The 27,940-nt window shown below is 40.3% G+C and overlaps 1 protein-coding gene across 2 annotated transcripts; it reads right to left on the reverse strand.

Moving 5' to 3' along the window:
- Nucleotides 1–488: 488 nt before the first annotated feature.
- Nucleotides 489–27,940, reverse strand: HYAL6 (hyaluronoglucosaminidase 6). 2 transcript variants are annotated; one of them, XM_040691812.2, is made up of 4 exons: nt 27,567–27,940; nt 15,811–16,997; nt 9,604–9,693; nt 489–8,828 (listed from the first exon to the last, which is right to left on the reverse strand). In XM_040691812.2, exons 2-4 carry the CDS (start codon nt 16,726–16,728, stop codon nt 8,400–8,402), a joined length of 1,437 nt encoding a protein of 478 aa, XP_040547746.1. In that variant the 5' UTR covers nt 16,729–16,997; nt 27,567–27,940; the 3' UTR covers nt 489–8,399. The 2 variants fall into 2 exon arrangements, with proteins under 2 accessions (XP_040547746.1, NP_001295181.2); NM_001308252.2 differs by having other exon boundaries at nt 6,640–8,828; nt 15,811–16,764; nt 27,567–27,637.

Genomic DNA, 27,940 nt, shown 5'->3' on the forward strand with positions numbered 1-27,940 from the left:
CTGGGAAATGGTACCATCGTGCCCTGTGAAAAACAGGATGCAGATGGACATCCCTGCTCCCTCTTATCTGCTGGCAAGGCCCGGAAGATGATGACAATCAGTTTCTGTGCCAGATCCCAGAGCCAGTAGCTGCCACTCCAAGTAGAGCTGACTCAACCACTTCGGATTCGAACTGTCACTCAAAAGAGAGCTGACTCGACCACTTTGGACTTACAAATAAGTTTTTACTGCCATTGCAATCGTCGTCATCGTTGTCGTCTTATTATTGTCATCATCGTCACCATGGACACCGTTATCAACAGAACAACAATACCCGAAGACCCACCACTACTGAAGATCAATGACTGAAGTACAAACCACATTGGACCATGGTGGTGACTATCTCCCTCTTGCTTCCTATAAGGACTCCTTGCTTCTATTTCCTATCTTTTCAATCGCCCTTCTCCCCTTCCCCATCTCCCTGAACAACTAGGATTTGTAATAAACTGGTCGGACCAACATTTGAACCATCGTTTCTTAATCTCATGCCGGGTATACACACATCAAAGAACCTCCTCTTCCTCTGATAAATTGGAGCGAGACAGATAGACATACAGGGTATTAATTGAACCAGAACACAGGAGACTGCTGAAAATAAAGAACTGACTTAATGATAAAGACAAGCATTCGTCAAATTAAATAAACGCCACATCTCTCTACCCCAGTTAATCTAGGGAAGAGAGATGTGCTTTCAAACCTTGGCGTTTGTTGTGTAACAGAAATGTTAGAAATGACGTCATGCTATTCATATCAGGGGATCAGAAAAAGCACAAACGATGACAAACGACAGTGATCTTTTCTCCTTTCTGGTTAACATTGTTATTCAGGATGACACTGACTCAGCACAACCTTGATGGCCTATAGCAGGCTGTCTCAACAGGCCACCACTCACTAAACATCCTTATCAAAGACATGCATAGTTCATAGAACAAGTATTTTCACGCCCCTGAGATCCAATTCACTCCCTGGATTTTTACTGAGTAATCCTTCTGTTCACTTTTTATCAACAAAGCTCAAGCTGATGCACTCAGAAGTCTGATGAGCTGGAACAAATTCTGCCTGCTTTAAGTCATGCTGTCAGAAGCGAGCCTTGCTTGCTGTGCCTGATCTGGATTTAGAAGCGATATGCTCAGAGATGCCCAGAGGTCAATGATGAAGGAAATGAGGAAGATGACCCTGAAAACTCCAGAGCTTGCAGCAGCCTCGAGGAGGACAGAATGGGAGGATGCATTGCTGCCAGCTCTTCCTTCCTTCATAAGGGTGGGGGCTCATTAGACCACTCAGTGTGTCCTTTGTCTATTTGCCTAGATGAGATTTTGCAGAGTATCTCTGGTCAGTAAAGGCAGGGGAATATGCAGCATAAAGATTAAATGATAAAGAGCAAATAAAAATGGAGCAGGATCTCATTATCTGACTGACTCAGTGGCACTGGTGACTGGCTGTAGCTGAGATTCAAACCATTTTAGCACAGTGCTTCACTGATCCTGATGAAGGTGCTGAATCCTGAGCATCATGAATGGCCATGGGACATTTTATAGTGTTTTGAAGCCTGGATAGGGCACCTTCCAGTATGAATATTGCAGCGGAGCTATTTTCCCACAGCACATTTGAGGAATAAGCTGAATAAAGCATCAAAAGCCCTAAGTCAGCACTGTAACACACCTATGGCACATTGGAATATAGGCATGGGTAGCAATTCTGCAGTAAAGTTTAATCTATTAAGAGGAAAGTTTGGGACTGTTGGACAGAGGGGAGCAGAGCTTAGCAAATAAGCCACCAGCCTGTGTGTGGCTCAGGATTTGTCTGCCCTGATATCTCAGCTCATTTTGCCACCACAAACTTTGGTGGAACTTTGTCGTTATCTACTGTGAAAGCATTTGCATTCTGGTTGTCTGCTAGACAGATGAAGTCCTGAATATCAAATATGAAGAAAACTGATCAAGTGCCCTCATGTCATTTACTTTTTGTCTGCTTTGTGCTGCATAGATGTCTCTCATCTGTAGACAATTACACCTGACAGTATTCCAGCCTGGGAGATGAGGCTCATAGCCCTAGCAAAGAGGCAGCTGGTTTGATGGTTTGATTTAATGGCACTCTGAAACATCCATATCATCAGTCTTTATGCTTAGCTCTGTGATGCCAGTAACTGGATTCATTTCTGACATATACTGAAATAATCAAAAGGCTTTTCTGGCCTGGGTCCAGCCTGGCTAAGCTTCCCTCTGCTTCAAGTCTAAAGGTTTTCAGTACCTCCCTTTGCCAAAGAGGGTAGCCTTTGCACTCAGCTATATTTTGGATGCTGATGTTATAAAATAAATATAATGGCCTGAATCCTAGAATAGCCTGTGTGGTCTGCATTTCTATCACATCGTCTTCATATGATAGTGCATTAGAATATTATAAAGATTATACCATGTGCAAAGCAAAGGACTTTCACATTCTTTGAGGATACATCAGCCTCTAGATGTGAAGACTGTGGTCAGAAGAGAGCTTAAACTCTAACTCCTGGAACGCCCAGGTTTCCTGCAACACTGCTCATTTATGGAACAGATGTGGTCTTCTTGGCATGCCGTCATCCTCTTTTTCCTGTTTCTAACACTAATAGCAAACACCAATAGATGAGTGCTAACTTGAACTGGTTCTATTATGAAATAGTTTTCCTCTCAGTCTATTTTCCTAATTCAATTGTAAGGTAAGTCATAACTGAAAGACAAAAAACAAACAGTGCTTGATGTTCTGATCATTCTCACAGAAATAAAACAAAAGGTTACCCTGCACAACGGGAGGGAGCTACTTTTCCTCCCACCAGGTTTCCTGCAAGCCCCAGCAGAGTTTCTTTACATTTACACTGGGGTAAGATCAGACCCCTGGACTGTGCAGAACACCCCCACACACAGAAGTGATTCCAACTTGCACCCAGCGCCCGCGGGCTCAGGCGACATTCCTTTCTTCCCACTCCTACAGAATAACTGTAATGCAACAGCAAGAATTTAAAAAGGCATTTGATTCATTCCCAACCCCCCCAGCTGAGTATTTCATTAGAACTAAATGTTATTGTTGGAGGAAACACAACAATTCAGTGTTGCCAGTGCAAGGGATTATTGCAATTATTTTAAGACGGGAGTCATGTAAACCTTGGTAAGCCTCGTGTCAGGGTTGGATTCGAACAGGGGACTTAGAACAAACCTAATGAGCCTCACTCTGTAGTGATGCCCCAGTGCAGCCTATCCATCATCTGCAGCCATATGACTTGCTGTTTTTTAGAGTATTTTAAGATATTTGCTATTTTAAGGAATTACTGCAGACCATCCCTGTAGCAGCTGGTGGGTGCTAGGAACAAATGGACCAGTGCCAGCCTGAAAGGAAAAATCTGACGATGAACAAAGCATGCATGAATATTTCATGTCTGATTTTCAGCTACTGCAAATCAATGATCATACACCATCTTAAATCAGATGGGGTTATGTCCCTGTAGGAGCACAACAAGATAAATAGGAGATTGCATTCTGGAAAATCACAGATTGAGTACTTACAATCAAAAGCAGGGTAATGACCACTCCGGTTAGCACCTTCACTGCAATCAGGTCAATTTATTATCAGGATTTGAACCAAGTGCACTCAAAGCTGAGTATTGCTGCTGAGGTATGAATGCAGCAACATGTAAGTTCCTTCCAGACCGAGATACACCAGTGCCTGAATTGCTACAGGGGCCCAGGAAGAGTTTGACTTATTTCTCCCTCCTTCTAGGTTAAAAACAACTGTTATTTGTCTAAATTCCACAAAACAAAGTTCAGTGCAGAGACTTAAGAAGAGTACTTGTTTGTAAAGCTTTCACAGGCCTTCAGTTTATGCCTGTACAAATTAAACCCAATGTGGCCATCATCGCTGGCTCAATGACTTTGTGGGACCTTTGTGTATTGCTCAGTTCCACCAAGTCTGGAGATACATGTGACAGAGAAGCAAGGTGGCACATGCTGGCTCTGCCTCCATACTACAGACAGCTTGTACCTGGCTCCCACTGCAGCCTGATGAGGGTGATGAGAGGCAGGAGGAAGGTCAGAGTTAACTGTTCTACCGTGTCCTGCAGGAACCCTGGGCAGAAAAGAAATGCTGGACTCCCCCAGCATCCATAAATATTTTTCAGTTCACTTTCACTCTACGTGGTGAGATATACGCAACTATATAAGGTGAGGGGATGGGGGGAGGGGAGAACAGATTAGAAACAGAAATGGAAGGCAAATATCAGCATGGGAAAATGAGCTGCCCTCCTTGTACAGCACTGCCCCTACTGCAGTCAGGGACTGACATATTGGTTCCATAGGGTTTCCATAGCATAATGCTCTCCTATCTGAGGGAAATATTGGGCAAATGAACCCATGGACAAAGTAAGAAGCAACTTCATTAAGGACTAAAGAAAACGGGTTTTTTTTTTTCTGTCTCAGAGCCCAGCATTTGAACAAGCAGTGCAAAAAAACGCTCTGGATAATCTGCTGCCTAATCTACTGGGATGTTTATTACTATCGTGCAAACAAATGTCATTTTTCCACAAGCTGGCCAAAAATGTCAGACTGCTTGGCTGTCTGAGGAGAAAAAGCAGAACCAATACTCCGGGCTGCTTTGCTTCTCACAGACAGAAGACAGTGCCTTAAATAAAAACCAGAAGAATCTATGCTGTAATGGAAAAATGGGAAAGGAGCTCTGCCTCTCTCAGAGAAAACAGGCTGCCAGTGTGATAAAATATCATCCTAGGCCAAAACTAAAGGTCTAAAAAGACCGTTTCTGTTGTTTGAGAGAAGTTTAAGATATTGTCCCTTGAAATTACAGAAGTCTGCTTATTTTTAGCTTTTTAGATGCTGTCAGCTTCCTGTATAAACGCGGTTACATAATGGACATAATCTGCACCTCAGCGGGGCCATACGTGCCAAGCTATAAGGTTATGCAACGGCCTACAGCTCCTTCCCACGAGACAGAACACACAAAGCCTTGTGCCTCTCCTCACTGCTCTGCTCCTTCTGGGGCAAACTCAGATGTACAGACACGGACAGACACGTGTCACAGCATGCACACACAGATGTTCATTCGTACATGCACACATGTGTATACTAACACACACATACCCCCTTGCTTCCTTATTACCTGTTAAAAGGTAAATTCACTGAATTGTAGAAATGCTGCGTTGGAACTCTTCTGGCGACCCTAACAGGGCATATACAGGTGTGCTGCAGCTATTAAAAGCAGCAGAGTTAAATCCCAAACACACACTGACTTTCTGAAGCTACCAAAAAGTCCCCCCTTTCCTAATTTGACCTCCAAATGCCCCTTATTGTTGCATGCAGTGGTATGTGGAGAACGTGCGGTGCCACTGCTGAGCGAGGACAAGCTCGTGGTTTTAAGCTCATTAAGCAGTGTGTGACATTGTTTTGCTCTGATTATTTTTTAAGACGGGATTTTCATCTCTGCGAAGCTGTACGGTTCCCGGGCTGTATCATTCTTCGAAGAGTACAAAACTACATCACTTCCAACTTATTTTTAGAGTAACCTGTGTTTGCAAATACTCCCACCCTGTGTCTGGCACAGATTGACGGGAAATTACTTTTCCTGATACGTAAACACAGGAGGAGTTGTGCCTGCCACAGTGCCGTAAGTGCAGCAAAGTTTCTTTGGCAAAATCTTTTCATACATTTTCTTATTGCACATGATGTGCAATTTTAGTTCACTGCTCACACCAACTGCCTCCGGTGCCGAACTGAAGCAATTTTTAAGTCTTTTTTTTTTTTTTTTGCTTTTTTAACTTTGTTTTAAGAAGGAGTACGTGAAGCTGCGGGTGCTGGAGGGGAAACAGAGTTCATTATCCTCTTGAGAGTAGATTTAGTCTACATATTAGGAAGAAATGCTTTACTGTGAGGGTGGTGAGACACTGGAACAGGTTGCCCAGTGAGACTGTGGATGATCCCTTCCTGGAAGCATTCAAGTCCAGGCTGGATGGCGCTGTGAGCAGCCTGGTCTAGAGGAAGGTGTCCCTGCCTATAGCAGGGGGTTGGAACTACATGATCTTAAAGGTCCCTTCCAGTCCAAACCATTCTATGATTCTATGATTCCATGATTTTAACACAGAAAAAAATATATATGTACACATTTATTCAGGCACAGCTGTCCAAAGCTGAGATTTCATTCTGTTAGTTTTGTCTGTGAGGGCCTCTAATGTTTTTTCCTCTAGCATTATCCTTCCCGTTTTTACAGATCCACTGAGTTCAGGAGAGTGTTGCATTTGGAGAAAGCCATTGAAACACAGAAATGCTGGGATGATTACATTCAGCCAGCAAGAATTTCTCTTCTGTTTTCATCTTAAAGACTCTGGCAAAATGAGACTTTAGAAAGTATAAATTTTGATTAAAATTATTAATATTATTCAATGTAACATTCACATTCTCTGAATTTCCCTGTTCCAGGTGAGGTTCATGCACTGACTTTGGGATTTGGTGAGGCACCAACATCTGGGCTGGCATGGGGAGCTCTCTGTTCCACGAGCCCAGCGGGTGCCCCAGCTGCTCAGTGCACCTTCCTTGGGCCGTGTGCTACCCCATGTCCCACACAGAGCTCCTGAGCTGCTCCAGGAGCTGACAGTGTGATGTGGACCTCCACAAGATGGGCTGGGTGAACCACAACTGATGCTGCCGCCTTCCTACCAAGGGTAATTACTCATGGTATATTGTCTTAAGTAGCACAACTCTATTTGCAGCATTACTACCACTTCCCTATGGGTTTTGCCTACTTCCTTATCCTGGGCTCAGTCATGATGTGAGTCAGATTGAGGAATTAACCCAGCTTTGAAAACATGCACTGTGGGGCTATCTATCTTTTTTGGTTTTTGAGATGGATGTCTTCCCATCCCAGACCACTGAAGGTACCCAAACAGAAGTAAGGGGAGAACACACAATGATACAAACATGAAAGGGAAAGAAAAGGTTGGGAATGGGAAGATGTCAGTGGCATCTATGGCTGATATTGATGTCACACTGAGACTGCGGCCCCACTCATCAGCCCATCAGAATAGAGTAGAACAAAATGAATCCCAACCTTTTCTTTAGTTGCTCAGAACATGCAGCCACATTTTGTAGGGTATAATACCCAGCTGAAGTAGCTCTATTTCTTTCTTGTTATATGGCTTTCCTACTGATCATTTAAGCTCTGTAATTCAAAGGTTGATGTTTTTTGCATTTCCATACATAGAAAAGAGATAGTATACCAAAATGAAAAGCTCTTACAGGTGACCATAAAGCATATTCACCCGGTTGGCTTAAGGGGGTAAAATGAATCCTAGCTTTTTTTCTTCTAAACTTTAATCCATCTTCTCTCACACAAAAACAAGGAAGATTTTACCTTCATTTTTCTGTTATCCATTGCACTTGCTGAAAATGGAAAGCTCTGTGGCACACGCCTCCTGCAGCTTCTTAGCACAAGTCATTACAGAGCGACCCAAACACTATAGCTATCTCTAAGGCCCATATCAACAGCAGAGCAGGAAGCAGCACCAGGGGAGCAGTGACACTAAGCAGCAAGGCAGAGAAGGTGTGAGGCTGCCTGTTTCCCAAGGGCTCAGAGGAAAGGTCTGCCTTTGCAGGAATGCTGCAGTGTGCCAGCATCTCTCCATGCTCAGCAACCTCTGACCTAAACGTGTGTATGTTCTGCTAGCTGTCAGGTGCTATGGGAAATGAGCATTTGACCCAATGACTGTTAATTGCAGAGATTTTCAGTCAAACAGTACCTTTGTAACTGATGGCACAAAACTACCACCGGAAATATAGATATTTCTCAAAGTAACAAGATGCAAATCAGGCCTTAAAACACCAAAATACACATTCTGCGCAGAAATATTGGGAGCAGTGAGTTGTGATGGATGTGAGTCTGAGCACTGTGATGCTGCTCATGCAAAATGCCGTTTGACTTCAGCAAGAGCTGCAGAGAATGGTTTGGGCTCCTTGGTCTACATGAAAACTCTTCCTCATCAAACTATATTAAATCATTCAACCCCAGAGCAAAGAGGTTCTGGGTCCTTTTTTAAGTTTCTACATGGATGAATCCTGGTACCATGTTATTCAACAGTTTTACTCAGGTAAAATTTCCACTGTAGCAACAAAAGGTTTATCTGCTTAAAACGTAAGTAAATGAACTGATCAAAAAGAAGGGGCTACTAAAAAAAATGTTTAATGCCTGAAGCTCTTTCAGAAGAACTGGGATATGAACAAGACTGACTAAATCTATTCAAACAACATCTTTCCTCTTTGTAATAAAGACTTGCTAAAAAAAATGTAAGTCCAAGTGGCACCATTTCTGATTTCTTTGCACTGCCCCAGAAGAGTTTAGTATGCAGTATAAAGGAGAAAAATCTGCATGGCTCCTAAGAGGAAGACATAAAGCTTCTGTTTTCTTGATCTGCTGAACACAGTGTGAACACAGTGCTCCATTACACTTTGGTCAGGCAATTCACAAAATATTCCCGTCCATCCTTGATAACACTGACACATGAACCTCTGCCTCATGGCTTCTATGTTCTCCAGGCTGAGTTCACCAGTCACCTGCAATCGTGGGCCCCTCCCTGAGCGACGGGCTCGAATCTTGAAATCGCTGGGTGGCAGATGTAGGTACGCAGAGGAGTCGCTGTTTTTGCGTATGCATCTTCCATTCTTCTTACACAGGACTTTGCTACAGAGTTTGGCTGCTGAGGTCACATTAATGACATAATGTCCTAAGGGTCCATCAATGTACTGCTTCACAGTGGAACAGCTCTCCTAAAGGAAGTAAAAGACCGTCACACATTACTCAGTAGCTAGCACTGTGTCTAATTTTCTTGGGTTTAAGAAGGTACTAGAGCAAAACTGTTCTCAGCTGAAGTAATCTGTTGAGATAAATGCATTGCATTTGCATGCCTCCATCGGTAACATTTGGAAAATAGTAACCTTTACCATATCCTCTGTTTGGGAGCTTGGTAGCAGCATACGGGGTTAGACTGGGGATGAGTCCTAGCAAACATAAAGAGAGCTTACACCTGGACCTGAGACTCACTAGTTCATTAAGTAAAGATTTCTGGTTACTGCTGGTAAGGACCAGTGCATGTGACTAATAGGTTGCTTTAAGCAACTATTGAGCCATTGCTTTGGTCCTGGTTTCTCCAGCTCCTTCAGATTACTGGGAACTACATCATTCTCAGAAGCCAGCACAGAAGTTGCAACTAGAAATTTCTGTGTGGATCCCTTCTTCCCCTGCTGAAGTCAGTGGTGCTTTGCCAGAGGCTTCAGGAGGAGGAGAGTGGATTATGTGAAAGGGAGAGAACCAGAGCCCAGCCCAGGTTTAGAATCGTTATTACAAGCTGGTACAAATAACTTGTTTGAATCAATATGCTCTCAACAGCAGGACTTCTCAGCATAACTGAAGTATAGAACTAACAAGAATTGAGAGTAATCCTGAACAACCATCAGTGAAGACAGTCAAGTGCTATGACGGGTGTGGTGGCACAGAAGAGGTATTGAAGTGATTCCTAAGTAGCAGTAGATCAACAGAATCTACCTTTGAGCTGGCATATTGCATGCTGCCCCAGAGAACAACTCCAGCTGCTCCTAAAGCTGCGCTTTCACCAATGGTATTAACCAGATCAATCTGAAAGAAGACAAAGCAGACATCAGAAAACCAAAGATATATAACTAAAACTAAAAAAAGCTTGGCATTGCTTTTCCCCCCCTCAGAGGAGATCAGGTTGAACATTAGGAAATACTTCTTCTCCAAGAGAGTGGTCAGGCTCTGGAACAGGCTGCCCAGGGAGGTGGTGGAGTCACCGTCCCTGGATGTGTTTGAGAAACATTTGTATGTTGTACTGGGAGACATGGTTTAGTGGGAAATGTTGGTGATATGTGGATGGTTGGACTGGATGATCTTAGAGGTCTTTTCCAACCTTAGCAATTTATGATTCTATGATTCTATGATCACAGTTCATATTAGAAAGATTTTATTTGTACCTCCACAGGCTACTCACAGGAGGGAATAAGAAATAATAAAATCATTACAGTGTATTCACAAGAGGTCCTCCAACCAAGCTGGTGGGGTAGGAAGTGAAAGCTATGCTTTATCTACCAGTCTTTGAATGATTAGCATAGATACATAGGCACCATATTTAGTAAGTGATGTTAAGCATGATCATGTGTTTGGATGCCCCCACGGAGCCTTGCTGCATTTGATAGGCTTCAGGCAGTTGCCTAACTTGTGCTGCTTTAGCCATATCAGTATACTCACAGAGCTGCTGTTCCTAGCAGCATGAATGCCATTATGCTGGGAAACATAGCACTGAAGCACAAGCCTCTCCCTGTTCTTCATAATGCCAATCTGGAAAAAGCATACTTTTATATACTTACTTAACCACGTCCATTATTAGACCTGCACCAATATGCAGTCAAGTTGTAGTAATTAGCAGTAATGCAGCTTTATCAGGACATAGTCCGTGTGCGGAACAGGAGTCACTTTCCAACAGCATAGCAGTGTATCTTCCATATATTTTTAAATCCATTCCCTGAGACTGTGAATAGTATGTCTAGAGAAATGCAATTGAACCTTATAAATTAGGGAGTAAGGTTCTTCTTCCATTGCCATATTTCAAGGAGTGATCAATCACATCTGAAACCACTCTTTCTTAATTTGGAAGAAACAGTAGAAAAAAAGAAACGGCGATTTCCTTTAAAAAAAAGTTACAAGTGGTCTTCAGTGCAGTCTTTTAATCTCTTCCTGGGAGAAAACAATTTAAGAGACCAGACATATTATCACACTATGGTGGTGTATTAGAAATGCAAACTCAGAGAGTGGAAGAACTGTGTTATTATTGTAAATTGCTACTAAACAATTTATTTTACTCAGTAAGTGGGCATGTTTATTTACCAGTGCATAGCACGGAGTTCTCATTCCTGAAATTGTAAGGCTTAAGAGACATAAAAGAAGGCATAAATAAATGCATTGGAAACAGGAGATTCTGCTGAAATGCTGAAGATTATTACAAAGTCAAAGTAAGTGATGTTGACCATTAACTGGAGGTCAGACTGCACAGGGAAACCTGCAAAAGTTTGAAAGAGCAGAGTTAGCCTGCTGGCTCTTAGTGTAAGGTTCGAAGTGATACAGAGTACAATTAGTCTTGTCAGAGGATCTTGATGCTGATGATCATGCAAGCAGTCTTGTAGAGAATATTACTCTTAAAAGAATATAGTCCAGTGCTAGCTATATAAAAGGAGGGTGGTGAGTGCTGCAGGTGTTATTTTTAAGTGGGAGATGGTGATTTTCTTCTTCTTTCCTCTTCTGGTGTTTGTGTGAATTTAAAAAGTAAGATATCACATGTAAAAACAATATAAAATATAGTCTGACCTCTTGGTAATGAAGATTTGTAAGCTGTTCTCATCTACAAAGTATTTTATGAAGATTACCCAGTACAAAAGCCAGATGATTGCCAGATGATGGTTCGGTGATTTGTCACCAGCATGGTTCAGATCTCATTAACAAATCAATGAAACCTTTTAGATCAGTCAAAATAAGTAATCAGTAGATAGCTAGCATTGCTGGATGGACTAAGACTTGAGAAAAACACAAAATAAAAGACTTTAGGTAGTACGCCTTGGGATTACAGTGCTTGACCACAAGTCAATAAATCCAGTTTTTACTCCCACGTATTTCACAGCTTTCTTTGTTATTTGTAGATTTTTTTTAGATTTAGAGCCACAAAAGTATTTCAGCACTTCATGTATGATTCATATTAATATAAAATAATTAAATCCACAAGCATGAATTCCATTGGTGCTGGTAATTTCAGAAATGAAACTCCTGAAGCAACTTAGTCCTTCCACCTGCAGTTCACATCTAGAATCACCACTTTGCCATTGCTGAGAAACTTAACTCTTTTTTCAGATTAAGGTCAAGATTTGTCATTTGATTGGAAGGTACGCTCACCTAGTGAGGCTTGAAGGACAGTCACAGCACCTGCATAGCTATTAAATGTTGAAGGTAAGTCCTGGGGGAAAAAAAAAAAAGGAAAAATCCACACCATGTGGGATTTTATTTAAACAAATATTTCCTTATATTTCCTTCCTTTTCTTGTGTTCTTTAAAAGGAAGGTCAAGTGGTAAAAATTCTCCCCTGGAGGAGAGAGAATTAGGAAGGTGTAAGCTAAACTCTTCTGTCTTCTTCATGCTTAAAAAGGTGTCATCCTCAGCTCTGTGGGGTTTATCTTCACTGGGGGGTTACAGACAGAAGGAAGCGTTTCTCTTTCTGATGCCATTCTATTTTGCACCAATTAAATAAAGGCTCAAAGGAGAACAAGAGAGACAAGTGTGAACCTGACTACAGTTTATGATTAATTCAGAATAATAATTACGTAGTTTGCCCACAAGGAAGGAAATAAAGTTTCTGACTGTCATTTCTGGGCATAGCCATGTCTCTCTCTGAAAGACTGATTCATATGAAGTCTTTCAAAAGCCTTCAGCACAGAATGGCTCTTCTTTGAATAATCTATGAATACAAGGTGATGTTATCTATTTCCCTTTCTCTCCTTCATGCTTGTTCTTTTTGGTCTTTCCTGGTGTCTGACATAGACCGAGAGGGTTCTGGATCCAGTCTAGTAGGCTGGGAAGAGACCTGAACTGAGAGCTCCTGCCCCACAGATAGATAGGTACCCTGACCCCTGCTCAGCTACAGCACCACCATCCTCCACTGCCACAGAGCTGGTCAGAAAATAAAACTCTCATTTCCCATTTGGATATCTCGGAGAAGAAAAATGAAATCATAAATTACTCTCATAACCGCTGAAAGTGGCAAATTGGAAGCATGATAGGGAGGTTCCTCCCTGAAACACTGTGCAAGGCCCACACTCTCCAAGAGGCCCCAGAAGCACTGTTCCTATGGAGCCTTCTCTGTGTTTTGGTCAGGCAAGTCACTGCCCTGCGCACTAAAAAAGTAGGAGGTGAGCAGTTTCACTTTGGAGCCTGAGAAAAAGGAGGACAGTTTTCTTAGCTACATGCTGAGAAAAGGAAAATAAGTATATCTGCAATCTTTCTTCATGACTGTGAATGCTCTTGGTTTCAGACATGCTTTTTCTGTATTCAGGAATGGCAATGCAAGCCTTGAGTGGTCTCAGGCAATGGTATCTGCACACTGACGCACAACTTGGCATCAGAGACTGTTATTAAGACTACCTGTATGTGGATAAGTTGTCCATTTTTTGTCATTTTTTGGTAGTCATCCTCATTTATTCATTACTTTAGTCTTCCTGTCAGAAAACACAGATGCCGCTGTGTAACTCCTCCCTCCCACACACGTAACAGTGAATTGTCAAGGCAAATGGTTTCTAAATGCCTTGCAGATAGCAAATTGCTTGTATGCATTTCTAGCAGATACAGAAACCTTTCATAATGACTGGGATCTCAAATCACGATTTATACACCGCTTTGATGAAGAAAAGCAGGATGAATTTCTCAGCTATCTTATGCATAGCTCAGCTGACTTCTGTGTACAGTCAGGGGGAATGGTATAGCACTCATAGCTACAGCAGCAGTTTGGGACCTGTGTCTTTTGTCTTTCTGAAGGTCTGCTAGACCCGTGCCTCTCCCCTAGTGGCTCTGACTCACAACTTAGTCTTTGCTTTCTTCCACTGTGATGTATACTGAATTTATCATACTGTGTACAGAAAGCCTTACATCCAAGGCTTGAATGTGTCACCAGTTCTTTCTATTGAACTACAGTGTCACAACTCTGGCTTGGCTTGATGGGATAGGATGGTGGTTCTCATGGCCCAGACTTGTGAGAGCTCAGGTCTCTGTGAACCTGCTGCCCCATTTTTCCACTGTATGACATTGGTTCCATTTGTAGTTATATTCTCACCCACCATTGCTGGGACTCAGGAGTTGCTTGTTTTGTGAGCTTCACTTAGGGGCATGTCATGGGTCAAATGACAAGCTCCAACCTAACCTAACCTAGAATATGAACACACATAAACATACTTAAAATGCCTTAGTGGCTTCAATGCCAAGGAAAACAAGTTTATTTTCTCAGTCATTCTTATTTAGAGTTTTCTTAAGTGCAACCCTGCGCAGGTTCCAAGCAGTCCCCAGGCTGTTCTTTGCAGACAATTTGTACTCTTTGGGGATACTGCCGGCCCTGTCCTCTGCCTGCAGAGCTGGGTGCTGTCCTCATTAGAAGGTATGAAGTAGAGCACAACCCAAATATGTTTTTCTGTCTGCGCATGGATAATCACTGGCTGTTGATTTGTAAAATGATCTTAGAGTGAAAATGAAAAAGCATCCAACAGGAAATGTCCATATGCAACTAAAAAACTGAGTTAAAAAGTATAGCTTGCCAGGAATATTGCAGTATCACTGTACTGTTCAGAAAAGTGTAAGGTAAAGCAATAGCTTTATAGCACCACAAATTTTGAACTCACGTGTAATTGCTAAAAGCATGATAGTTTTCATAGCTTTCAGTAACATTCCGGGCATTTTTATACCTGTCAAAAGGCTGGTTTGTATTATAAAGATGTATTATTACAGTCTGCATTTGCAGAATGCTCATCTATTTCATGGCCTGTTTTGAGTTCTTCAGTGAAGGCATTTGGGATGAAAGCCTTCCTGTGCTGACCCCAGTGGCTCACTGCCTTCAGTGCAATCTGGCTTCACCTGCCTGTACATGATTTCTGAGCCAGCTAGGACCTGCATCTTCCACATCACACAGAAAACAGTTGCTAAAAACAAGGCAGACCAAATTCACAATTGCTCCTGTGCACCATTTTCTTCCTAGGAGCACTCTGAAACACCTCTCAGGCTGCTGGGGCTCTTCCATCTCCCCAGCGCCAGGTTAAAGTCACGTGCATCTCACAGCCTGCTGGGCTGACTGCTGCTTTTTTAACTTGTCCCTTCTTGTGGTGGCATCTATATATTTATTGCCCTTTGTCATTGGTTGAAGGAACATTGCTTGACTCAAAAACTTGGTTTCTTTATTGGAAAGACATTAAACATGAAGTACTGAATCATGAACACCTCTGAATGTGTTCTACCTCTGAAAAGTGTATGCTCATCAGATAGGAGTTAAGAACTCCATGCCAGACGAGTTTATTTGACTACTTTATTTCTATGCTGAATGAATTTCCACTTGGATAAGGAAACAAAAAAGCCCTGAGGTTTCTTTCTGATGAAAGTTTGTCTTTCCATTATACAAATTAGTTTTAAACTTCACAAAAATTGTCAAGTTAATTTTACAATCTGTCCTGAAGAATTAAAATATCAGGATGAATTATTTCCTTAAGGAAATGATTTTTTTGGTACTTTCATTCTAAATTACCCTCATTGAAAATATACAACGTTATCCTACCGAAATAGACCAAAACACTGAAGGATTAACTATTAAAAGGTAGTGTTTTATACTGTGAGTATAGCAGTAGCCTACTCAGAGTAGAGGAGTAGTTGAAGAACACTAGAATGGCTTGGGTTGGAAGGGACCTTAAAGATCATCTAGTTCTATCCCACTGCTGTGGGCAGGGCTACCCTTCACCAGCTCAGGCTGCCCAAGGCCTCATCCAATATTGCCGTGAATGCCTGCAGAGATGGGGCATCCACAGCTTCTCTGGGCAACCTGTTCCTGTGCCTCATTACTTTCTGAGTTAAAAATTGAAAAATATGCATAAATGCTTTTATGTAAGTACTTTTTTTCTAAGAGGTTGTTTCTAATCTCTACATTTCTAAAGACATCTGTGCTTACCTCTGTTAAAACGTGAAAAGTATAGGCATAAAATGGTCTGGAGTAAACAAAAACAGGCAAAACATAGTCTTTTCTAGCAATTGAGGCAACACGTATTGCCTCTTTAACCCGATAGTGAACAAATTTCTGTGCATTTGGACTTGACTTCAGTATATAATCCAGATATATTGAAGGGTAGAGAGCAGTACTTTCCTTCCAAAGCCAAAGAAGGAGATCATTGCGAGAAGATTCAATGGCTGGGCATTTTCCTGTGTATGTTTGCCAGTGCTCTTTGTAATCATAATTGTAGCAGTCCGGGTAAAGATAGTAACCCCACAAACCATTTGGCCTCATGTGTTCAGCCAGAAGGATAGTGTTGTTCATAAAACTCTTGCCTGCATTTTCAAATTCCTCTTTAGCTACTTTCCTAATTTTGTCCTCTGACCACTGTGGATGCCGTTGCCTAACCATCTCAAGAGATTTATTTCTATAAATGCTTTTATTGCCCCAGTTCCTATCCCACTGGGGTCTCCAGTTTTCCCAATCAATGACTGCAAGTCCATGAAATTTCTTCATGGGTATGCAATAGTCAATGTCAGACTTTGCTTTATTAAGGTGCTTGATAAGACTTTCATTTTGAGGCACTCCTCCATTCACAGGGTCGCCGTTATCTGAGTAGTAGGGGTAATATCCCAAATGAGTGTGATAGAAGATTGTCACATTGGATCCACTCAGAGTCTCGTTGGTGTTTGATGCGATGTCAAAGATGCTGAGATCCAGGTCCACCTTGTACCGCAGCCGGCATTGCTCAGTGGGCGCATTCCAAACCACCACAAAGGGCTTGTGCAGAAGCAGGGGAGCCTGTGCCTGCTTTGGCAGCTGCTCATCACCCATTGTAAGCAGCACAGTGACTGCCAGCCACCTGATCCAAAGATCCATGGTGTGTTGTTTACTGGGCAATTGTTGTGGTGTATCCTTGAATACAAAAATTAGAGATAAACTTTCCAATGTCTGACAGATAGGATGACAAAGGGATATCTTCAGGCTCAATTCCCTTTTTTTAATGTTATACTCTTTGCAAAAAGAGGAAGCCACAAAAACTGATCTTGGAAAAAATGTCTAATTTCAAATGTTCAGAAAGACTTTTTACAGCCTTTCCCTTCTGGAAGTGTGGTCTGATGTTCAGTTTATTCTGCTTTCCTCTTCACCTAGAAACATCATACACTTGATTCAGACCTTAGCACTTATTTTCTCCTTCATGCCCACAACAAATGAGTTAATAACAGAATAACTTAAAAAAAAAAAACAACACACACACAAAAAACAGTATAGAAAAGGTCATGCTGCTCATTTCAAATGTCACTCTGCCTTGCTTACAACTTCATTATAATGGGCTAAGGACATCCTTATTATTTGTATATGCTAATGGTCACATTAAGGGCAATTTAAACAAAAACTGGACACTGGACATGTCTGTGTCGAAAGGATTAATCAAAATAACTTAGAAATGGCAATTTTCAGCACATCTGAAAAACAAAAGTTTTGTTACCTACCGCTGGGTTAACTTTCATTTCCTAAATGAGTGGTTGCAAGAATGATAATCAATCTGCACTCTGGAAGGTTGATACTCTTAATGGCTTAATGATTATTAGTTATTTTACTGGAAAGAAATTAACTATCAAATGTGAAATAAATGATTATATCAAGCAAATCTGAACTAGCCAGAAAGCATGACATTTCTTGGATAAAAAGGGAACTAATCTAAAGATAGGGGGGCATATTAGTGTTATTTTTTCCTTTCTAGATCTGCTATTTCCCCTGACTGGTAGGTACACTGGCTTACAGAACTAAGTTCTCTGGGGTTGCTGTTGCCTGTGGCACCCACATCCATGCTTGGTATTCCATGGTGCAGATGTTCACCTGCTGGCTGCTCCAGAACCTGTCCCCACTCCTGGCTCTTCCTCAAGAGGCACAGCTCTGCTCTGTGCAGGATTTGTGGTTCAATACCTTTGCTGGAAAGTACAGTACCTATTGTTTGTACTGCTCTCCAAAAACTTCACCGAGGGGTCATAGAATCCGAAAATCATAGAATGACTTAGCTTGGAACCCTCTAACCCTCCTGCCCTTGGCAGGGTTGCCAACCACTAGATCAGGTTGCCCAGGATCACATCCAGCCTGGCCTCAAATGACTCCGGAAGTGGGGCATCCTCTCTGGTCAACTTGTTCCATCACCTCAACACCCTCTGAGTAAAAAATTTCTTCCTAACATCTAACCTACATCTGCACTGCTGTAGTTTAAAGTCATTCCGTCTTGTCCTATCACTGTGAAACCATGAAAAATGTTGGTTCCCCCTCCTCCTTGTAAGCTCCCTTCAAGTACTGGAAGGCTGCACTGAGGTATTCCTGGAGCCTTCTCCAAGGTGAACAAGCCCAACTCCCTCAACCTTTCATCATAAGAGAAATTACGTGAATCTGGATACTTCCCTATTTTTACATTCATGATTCTTTTCCTTGATTGTTAAGTCAGACTCAAGTTATCCTACATTAATTAGCCTAGCTTCACTTGCCCCTAGTATTTGCTCACTCAGTTGTAATCAGTTAATCACTTATCTCCTAGTTAATGGGAGCTCTTCACACCGACCCATCTATTAATAAATTACTAGCTCACAGCTGAGACCTTTAGATTTCTTGCTTTCCAGATTTTCAAATGCACCTCTTAAAGTGTGAAATGTGGTAGTACTCCTTGGTTACCAACTTTTACTTTGTGATGGGACGCCAAAGCAAAAGGGAGGCTTCAAGTACCCCTATCCAAGTACACCTGCAGACTAATTAAAGACAAAACTTTTCCCACTGCTTGAAAAAGTGCTGGCTTTCAGAAGTGATATAATACAGGATTAGTCTCCCTGCCATTTCTCCTTCCTTCCCCAGTTCTTCTGTCCTTTGCGTCTGATACTTCTTTTTTCTATCTGCCACTGTTCTCCTGATATTCTCTGCCTTTCTCTTTGGTCTCTGCTTTGTCCTTTTATCTCCTACAGGACAATCTTTCTCTCCTCTACCTTGAGTTTTTCCATCCTTATTCCCTGAAAAGGATTGAGTCATTCTGTCCATTGGTCAAGAGCATATTCCTAAGAGATGAAAGAGGGTAATTTGCACTAAGTGATAGCTAGAAGCAGTGCACAAAGAGCAGCACTGCAAAAAGCCACAGTGCCGGAGTTCCCAGGAGCAAATTCTCATTAGCAAGCTAGAGATTTATACTCTCTTTATTTCCCCACTTGGTCTCCAGCTGATGGCTTTGCATACCCAAGTATAGATTTAGCGTCCAAATTTTAAAACTACGCTCAGAATCCTTTAGATCCTATTAACAACAACGTCCTTGAGTGAACTTGGCCATTGCTATAGACCATCAGGCTGGCACTAAGTACATGTGTGCATACTGGGAAAGGATGCTAGGTTATTTTCACTCCACTCTTCTCCTGGAAGGAGCTATTATGTTTGCACTCTTTTGATGCAGCAAACTGGCACAGTACACTTAGGTGCCTCTTCATGATTGGGACTGACCATAATATAAGCAAGGTTTTTCTTGAGAAGCGATACTTCACGTGAAGTAGGAAGAGCAACATGAGTGAATTTCTGTGGAAGAAAAGCTACCGGAAAAAGTCCCAGATGCTTTATCCCATAGTCCCAATGCTCACATTGTTTGATCTTGTGTTATTATGTATGTATAACTGGGTATTTCTGTCAAACGTTAATGACTAGCACATTACAGTTTTTGTCTAGATATGACACTCATAGGCATTAAACACTGTGGATAATAAGCCCAGTAGGAAAGGCCAGGAAATGTTTAATATTGCAAGATAAATTCAAGTTAATTTTTAACTCTATGCTACTTTGTGTCATTGTCCTTGACATGGCTTTACATCACAGAACCACAGAATCATGGAAACTGGGAAGGATCTTTGGAGGCGACCTGGTGCAACCTGCCCCTGCTCTAGCAGGGACACTAAGAAGTTGCCCAGGACCATACAACTACAGGTAACAGAACAAATCTGCCCATCTCAGGATGTGTTGAAGAATTCTCAAGGGTCTGTTGACTGCATTGACCAAGTCTTCAGTGAAGTTGTGGAGGAGCCTGGACACTTTGCTCAAATGCAGACGTGCAGGTATCTGCATCTACAACCTGAATCCCTAGATAAGGTAGGGAGGGGGAATCTGTGTAATCCTGCTGAAGCTTTTCAGAAGTCAGGAATCTGTTTAAGAACAGTAATTCAGGCTCAAGTGAATAACGAACACCTCCCATGACTACTATGAGTTCTTTATTTAGAGCTGTGTGGACTTAGTCACCAAGTTTTCTATCTCTGTTAGCCTAGAAAGAGAGTTGATAACTACCGAGATAACATGCCTGCCTTTTAGATGGCTAAAACTGGAAAGCATCTCACTTTTCCTGCTACTCTTTATTACACACAAGAGACAATCCTGTATACACAATTCCTTAAGGGGAAGATGATTCTTATAAAAAAGATCTGGTGAAAAAATTCCAATCTAGTTACATTAATCTGCAATTAATTCAAATATTATTGACACAAGGAAATTTAACTACAGATCCTTTCCTTTTTTTGCTTCAAAAAGTCATTTGAAACCAAGTGAAGCAATTTTTCAAAGGAGCATGTAAGCCTTTAATACTAAAAAAGAATGGGGAAATAAATTATTTCTTGTTTCATAGAAAAGAACCTCTAAACAAGAACAAAACATCTTTTTATTGCAATTTCCATTGCTATTTTTTGTGCTATGACCTTTTTATTCTCAAGCAAGGCCACTAATTGGGTTGTTTTAATCCCTAATTTTTTTAATGAGTGCAGACACTAACAATTCCTTCTTGAAGCTCATTATCAACCTTGATTCAAATCCTCCCATTTTTCTGATTCAATGACATATTGTTATGGTTAATTTAGCATTCTAAAGATGCACATAGCTTTCTGAGGCATTGTAATATTTTCAGAGCAGAATCTGTTCCCAACTTTTCTGCTCTATATTCTAAAAACAAAAATGAATTCCTCACAAATGAAAGAATTGAGAGTCTGACTAGAAATCCACTGAAGCTGATGAGATTTTTTATTGCAGTAACGTTTGGATCATGTTCTCACTGCTCTTTAGAACATGGACTTTTTTATTTGCATCAGCTTCCTCTATGCAGTTCAGTGTGCAGCAGGTTATGGCTGATTTTCAATATATCCTTTAATAGGTGCCTTGAAATTTACTGTTTCATAAAACAAGTGAGTACATTTCTGTATACTTCTTTCCACACTCCCTTAAAAAGAAACAAAAAAAATTGCTTTTTCCAAGCAAATTCTCTTAATGTAGCCCAACTTTTATTATCACCATGTTTATTGGCCAGAATTCCAGTACATTTCCGCAGAGCTGACTGCTGCTGAAACAAACATCTTAATTGTACATTTTGATTTCAAAATATACAGCTTAAAATGTATAAAGATGTAAATCTGCACCCTGAAGAAAACTATCTGCATAACACAGATTACAACGCAGTCCAGTGGTGTTATCCAGATGGCAAGTTCTTCTTTTCTAACATGTATTAATTATCACAGGGTTCTTTGCACCATAACACACTACATTACTGCCTGTGTTTTATATTATGATTCACATGTTGGCCATATGATAGCCAGCCAACGCAACTTTGTAATAGTTGACAAGTGCATCCTCTCACTATGCTTCTCCATATGATGAAATTTCAAGGCAGTATAATCCATATATTCATAAAATCATAGAATCATAGAATCACAAGGTTGGAAAGGACCTACAAGATCATCTAGTCCAACCATCCTTATATCACCATTACTACCACAAGCCACTAAACCGTATCTTGTAGCTCCTCATCCAGATGCCTCTTGAACATTGCCAGGGACAGCGACTCCACCACCACCCTGGGCAGACTATTCCAGTGCCTGACCACTCTCTGAGTGAAATATTTAACTGTAATACTGTTCTGCTTTCATCTTCTTCAGGGTTCATGTGGTCTTGATGCCCAACATTTTTAATATCTTTTGGATGAGCAGCTCATTTTTATAGACATAAGTAATATTCAGATTTATTTTGCAGGAGTGCACTTTGGAAATGTTTTGATGCGTGAGTTTAATGTCAAAGGATAACAAAATAATTGTCTTTCATCCAACAAATAAGCAGTCCATAAAGCTTCATAATCTTTTACTCTGTACTTTCATTAATAGCTAATGTTCTGTAGATTTCATTTCATTCTTTCTTCACTTGTAAGGTAAGAAACTAATGAGAGATCCATGTCAGTTTTTGTACTCTTTCTGAAGAAATAGACATAATTTCTCCAGAGCTATAATGACAAAAAATGACATAAGTGGAAAGACGCTTTAAGCAGAAGTTGCAGTGAAGCAGACATCTTATGTAGATTTAGACATATTTCAGATAGGACTTAAAGGTGCTGTAGTTGACGTTTCAAGACTCAGTAATGCATGTGAGAGGCTAAAAGGAAGCTCTGTATAATGCTGCAAATATAATTTAAGCTATATAACTTTTTCCTATTAAAAGTTGGAAAAATCACCTCTCCTTCATGATTTAACTGTACATCTTTAATAGATATACTGGCTTTTAAATTATATTAGCCAGGTACAGGCTAATGAGGAAATCTGAAATGGCTCTTACTGTAGTAACCTTAATTTTTTTCATCTTTTTTTTTCAAACTGTGTGCATTTCTCCTTGTCTTGCAACTGCAAGTGTAGCACAATACTATTTTTCACCATTAATACATGCTCGTTTTAACTAATGCATCTCATGTCTATATTTAATGCAATTGGATTATTTGTATTCCACTAAGGAATGGGCAAAATTGGCAGCTAAAAGAAATGTCCTTTTTTGAACACAGTCTGACCACATTTGAGGTAAAATAATTATTGTGGCACGACTAGGACGTAAGGAAATTGCAACTGTATTTAATAAAAATAATAATAGAATCATTTTTAAAATTAGCTTGTAAATAAAAATCATGTGCATCTGTATAGTATTCTCTGAGATATGATTTATATGCACACAATGTGCATTTACAAAATATCACCTATTTATCTATACAAGTATGTGTAATTCTCTGTGTTTTTCTGTCCTTGTCTTGCTCCCTCTCTACTGCCATTCTTCTGATCCAAACTGTGTCAGAAGTCTTGCTTGGTGCTGTGGGAAAATATCTTGTGTTGACAAGGTGGTAAGGTAGACACAGACTGCAAACTTATTGGGAATATGTTTATGGTTCAAAAGTGTAAAACTGTATTGTCTAAACGTCTTAAATATGCACTAGCATAATTTTTTAGAGATAATGAATGTTGACTGTATCCTCACACACACCAGTTTTCAGTCACTCGACTCACATCATCCTACTTCTTCAGCTTTCTTTCTCAGGTAAGATCTAAGGTTGAAATGTTAACAATAAAAATTAACACTAAAATTTTTGCAGTCTTCCTTACAGAGCAATAAAAGTACCAAAAGGAACATATCTTTTTCTTTGCAGTTTGTGTTAAAGTTCACTTCTAATAGGTGAACAGAGAGATGAGGTTACAAGGTGTGAAGTAGCATCTTTCGATTTTTGTGCAAAATGTGTGAAAAGAAATTCAAAGAGCAAGGAGATGGGGACTCAGGCCTATGCTATTCTTGTTATAACTGCTGACCTTTTGTAAACGGTGGTTTATTCATGTCAAGGCAAACAGAAAACTCCAGAAGACATTCTTTCGTGCATATCACGGTTTTACAGCCAGTCAGATTTAGACCAAAGTTCTGCTTAGGCATTTCCTGTTTAGCTTTATTGTTTCTGTTATTTGCCGCTCATGTCATGCCTTCAGTTGAGAGAAAACACTGTACGGAAGCAAGGGACTGAAAACTGAAATAATTGGTATTGAAAAGATTTTTTTTTCCCCTGGAACCTGTCGTTCTTTCCATAGAATCATAGAACTGTAGAATCATAGAATTATGGAATCGTAGTATTATAGAACTGCTTGGGTTGGAAGGGACCTCAAGGATCAACAAGCTCCAACCCCCCTCCCAGAGGCAGGGCCACCAACCTCCATGTCTAATACTAGGCCAGGCTGCCCCATCCAACCTGGTCTTCAACACCTCCAGGGATGGGGCATCCACAACCTTTCCGGGCAGCCTGTTCCAGCACCTCACCACTCTCTTGGTAAAGAACTTCCCCCTGACATCCAATCTAATCTTCCCTCCCTCAACTTAAAACCTTTTTCCCTTGTCCTGCCGTTATCTACCCCTGTAAATAGTTAACTCCCCTCCTGTTTGTAGGCTCCCTTTTGGTTCTTATTGTCCCTTTTGTTCTGTTAAAGTAACTTTTTATTTTTTTTTTACTTCATGTGTCCTAGTCTACCTGTGATGTCTTTTTAGGTCAGTCGTTAGAGGCCAGATACATATCTTTACTCACATCTTATAATCTGCAAAGTCATTGCATTAGTACCAAAACTGCCTGAGGCCTTCTTGGGTTGATAGGTGCTGTCATCACTGGAGCCCTCACTGTGGGACATGTTTCATAGAACTATGTATCATTCCTTAAACTGTTTTCACACCACAATAAACCTCACTGTAATCAGGCGACTCATAACTTTTCATTTCTGGTTGTAATTCTTGGAGCGTGGAATGACTGCAGTTTAGATAATGTTTAAAAGCAAGAAAAAATAGTGTAGGTTAGCAAAGGGCAGAAACTTCAGGCTTTCCTTGTTTCCCAGTGTCTGTGCCAAGCCCTTGGTTCACCTCCATGAGATGCAATCATTCCTTTAGGTTTTGCCATCAGAAGTGTTCTTTTGGCTTTGAAATTAAGGCCTGGGCTCCTGTCCTGCCCAGAGGAAGGCATGGAAAGCAGAATTAGGTCTCTGACATGAGAGCTGCATCTCCAGTCACCACAGTTGTTCCTCTCCAAAGGAGGGAGCCCTGAGGAGCACAGGACCAAGCACCTGTGCTTTTGCATCACAGTGTTCTTTCTCATTGTGGCCTCTCCTTCTCCTCACCTCTGAATGTTCTCGTCAGTCTCATTTTGTCATGAGGCCATGATGGAGATAGGCCACGCAGTCAGGCCTGGGTGCTACAAAGGCCACTGTGGTCACCTCCAGACCTTACAGACACTAAAGGAAGAGTCTGCATCTGTGTGCTGTCACCAAAGCCTCACTGGTAAATGTCCATCCATTTATGGAGACCAAGCAGCGGATGTGAGCACAGTGAGGTGGTCGGTGGTGTGTTTCAGCAGTGGTGACAGTGACATGAAAGACAAGCCGTGGTCCGGATGGCCAGGCAGAGTATTACAAGCCCAGCATGCAGGCTCTTGTTCACTGCTGGCAAAAATGCACAGCTACTGGTGGTGACTATGTTGAAAAAAGCAGCGTTTTGTAGCTGAGAATTTTCTCTATCAGTGCTACTGGGCTCTTTTTAGCTGTTGAGTGCTCGTGGAAATAAATAGAAGTATTACTTTCAGAGTAACCTACACAGTGCTGCCAAATCAGCCCTTTGTAAACAGTCCCAAATGACTTCTGATCACATTTTCAGAGCCAGTATCTTTTTTTTTTTTTAACCACATGGACTTCAAATTGTGTTAACTTCCTCCTGAAGAGGAAAACAACCTGTATCTGAATGCTCACGTAAAAAACTTCTAAGGGATTTAGTAGCAAATCATTTGATGAAGGAAAAATAATATACAGATCATGGTTGATGGTCCTGTGTTTTAGTTAAAGAACTCCTCGTCATCTTAAATTGCCACAGATTATGGATGACAGTTTGAATATCAGGTAAAGACAAATTAATATGGTTTCAATCTGTCCATGCTGTAGAGGGAGATTAAATATATATGCACTACAAACAATTTTTCACTTCCTTAAAGATTGAGTAAAGCAAAGAGTATATTTTAAGTGAATGACACTAGATAAAATCCAGAGGACTGTGTTATTTTCCATATCTAATACATGAAGTTATCTATTATTTAATATATGAAACACTGATCAAGTCATTGTTTTAAGAAAAAGCTTAATATATTGTCATTGTTATTTTCCATTGGCTTCTATTGCATTACAAACTGGACACAAACATATCTTAGAAGCATAGAATTCTCAGTATTTAAAATTGGCATGTTGTAAATGTTATATTAAAAGCCCAAGTTTTCATAAGCACTTTAGGATATTTTTTTCTTCTCCACTGAAATATCTTGCAAAGGGTAAAGGAGAAAAAAGAAATTGTACTTTTTTGCCTTACTGAGAAGCTGTATTGATTGTAGGAGCTGTTAAAGTTTTAATTCCCTGAATAATTAAGACTAATGTCCTCAGCATTGCTCAGTAGACTGTTCTTCTGGTTGTGGCCCTTGATGGGTGAATACAAAAGTGCCTAGCAACAGTGTTTTGAATGAAAGTTCTTAATGGTTTATAGATTTTCCTTTTAATTTATTACTGAGTACTTTTAGCTGGAGATCATGAGCATTAATTGGCACTAACAGAATACACTCTACCTTCTGGAACATGATGTTAGTAGCTTAAAAGAATTTATGAATATGCATTAAATAATAGATGAGTTTACATTGTTGCAAAGCATTTAAAATAGTTTCACTTCTTTCTCGCCATCTGCTTAATTCAAACATTCACTTTTTGAAGGGTTTATTGTTATTAGAGTCACTGATAAAAGAGAAAATTCAGTCAAATTGATAACATGGGGAATTCCTACAATAAGGCTTTGGCTTAATCCTGAGAAAATGCTGTAAGCTAAATTAACTTTTGCTCTATCAGAGATAAATTCTGTTCTCAGATGGTGTAATTCAAGAAAATTCAATTGAAAATAATTGAGGGGTGTAAATCTGGAAATGTTCCAGTTGAATTAATGGAGTTTTAAGCATTTATAATCTTGTGAGTGGAAAAATGTGTTCTTCAATCATATAAAAATCCCTAATATGTTGGCAAATGCTTAAAATATTTGTATATTCCACTGTAAATCTCTGCTTGCAGTAAGTAACTCCTATTCTTTGGACAACACAAAATGAAATATTACACTTTGCCAAACAGAAACTCAGGGCAATTTGAAAATATATGTAAAGTATTGGAGGTGACATTAAATTCAGACTTTATTTGCATGCCAGTACTCAGCTTGTCTGAGTAAAAAACATCTCTCTCTCTACTAATACCCAGCACAACTTAACACAAACCATTAATGGACAGCAGTCATTGTCATGCAACTAACAGCATCCTCTTTGAGGCTACTTTTGCGATTAGTTTAAAATACACTGATTGTTGTGATGGAATGCCTTAATGCAAATCTGTGAGTTATCTTGAAACAATTACACTTGATGTTTTGTTTCTAATTAAAAAAGACATATTTTTACTTTTTCATATGGAATTAAATACATGGCCAACATATAATTAGCTGCCTTCTTGGTCTGTAGTGTTGTATGCGTAACCTAGTGCACCGCTTTACATATTAAAATAGTTAATCATATGCTAAAATACCTTTAAAGTCAAAGCATTTCTCCTGCTTTTCAAATGTGAATTTTATTCACAGACAGCTTTTCAACATCGGTTTTCTCATCTAAAATAGCTGTTATACATTACAGTGTGTAAATCACCAAGTAGCTATTTAACAAGAGAAAACAGAAAGAAAATATAGTTCAGAAGTGATGTGCTACAGAAGATAACCCAGAAAGCTTCCATAACTGGTAGACTATAAGCAGAAGAGAAAACTTTGTCTTTACAGAGTATTAATTGAGTAAATAACGTGGCACTTACCTCTGTGAAACCAGTGAACAGCAGTAAACTTTGGTGGAACAAATTACAACAGCTGATGTGTTTGTCTGGGGAATTTGCTCTTCCTAATGAGTGGGTTTTTAACTAATGAGAAACTGAGAGGATCTGAAGATATGCGTAGATTTTTACTTAAACACTCACCATGTCATTGTAAAGTAAGTAAATAAGTACACAAAAAAAGTTGGCCATAATACTTGTAAGCAGCCTGGCTCTTGTCATAATAATTTTGTATGACCAACTTTTATGGCCTGATAAGGGAATGACCCGATTAATGTTTGCAAAGAATGAATATTTTGAGAGCCACACGCTCACTAGTGACAAGCACTGGAAGCAGTGACTGTGGGGCAGGGAAAAGC

The sequence above is a fragment of the Gallus gallus genome, chromosome 1 (genome assembly GCF_016699485.2).
Source record: "Gallus gallus isolate bGalGal1 chromosome 1, bGalGal1.mat.broiler.GRCg7b, whole genome shotgun sequence".
In the NCBI taxonomy this organism is placed as follows: domain Eukaryota; kingdom Metazoa; phylum Chordata; class Aves; order Galliformes; family Phasianidae; genus Gallus; species Gallus gallus.

Coding starts and splice junctions, on each gene's coding strand:
- HYAL6 (XM_040691812.2), bottom strand. CDS start 16,728: ATGGATCTTTGGATCAGGTGGCTGGCAGTCACTGTGCTGCTTACAATG. Junction 9,694..15,810: donor CTTTTCACGTTTTAACAGAG/GTAAGCACAGAT, acceptor GTCTTCTTTCAG/ATTGATCTGGTTAATACCAT. Junction 8,829..9,603: donor TGCAATATGCCAGCTCAAAG/GTAGATTCTGTT, acceptor TACTTCCTTTAG/GAGAGCTGTTCCACTGTGAA.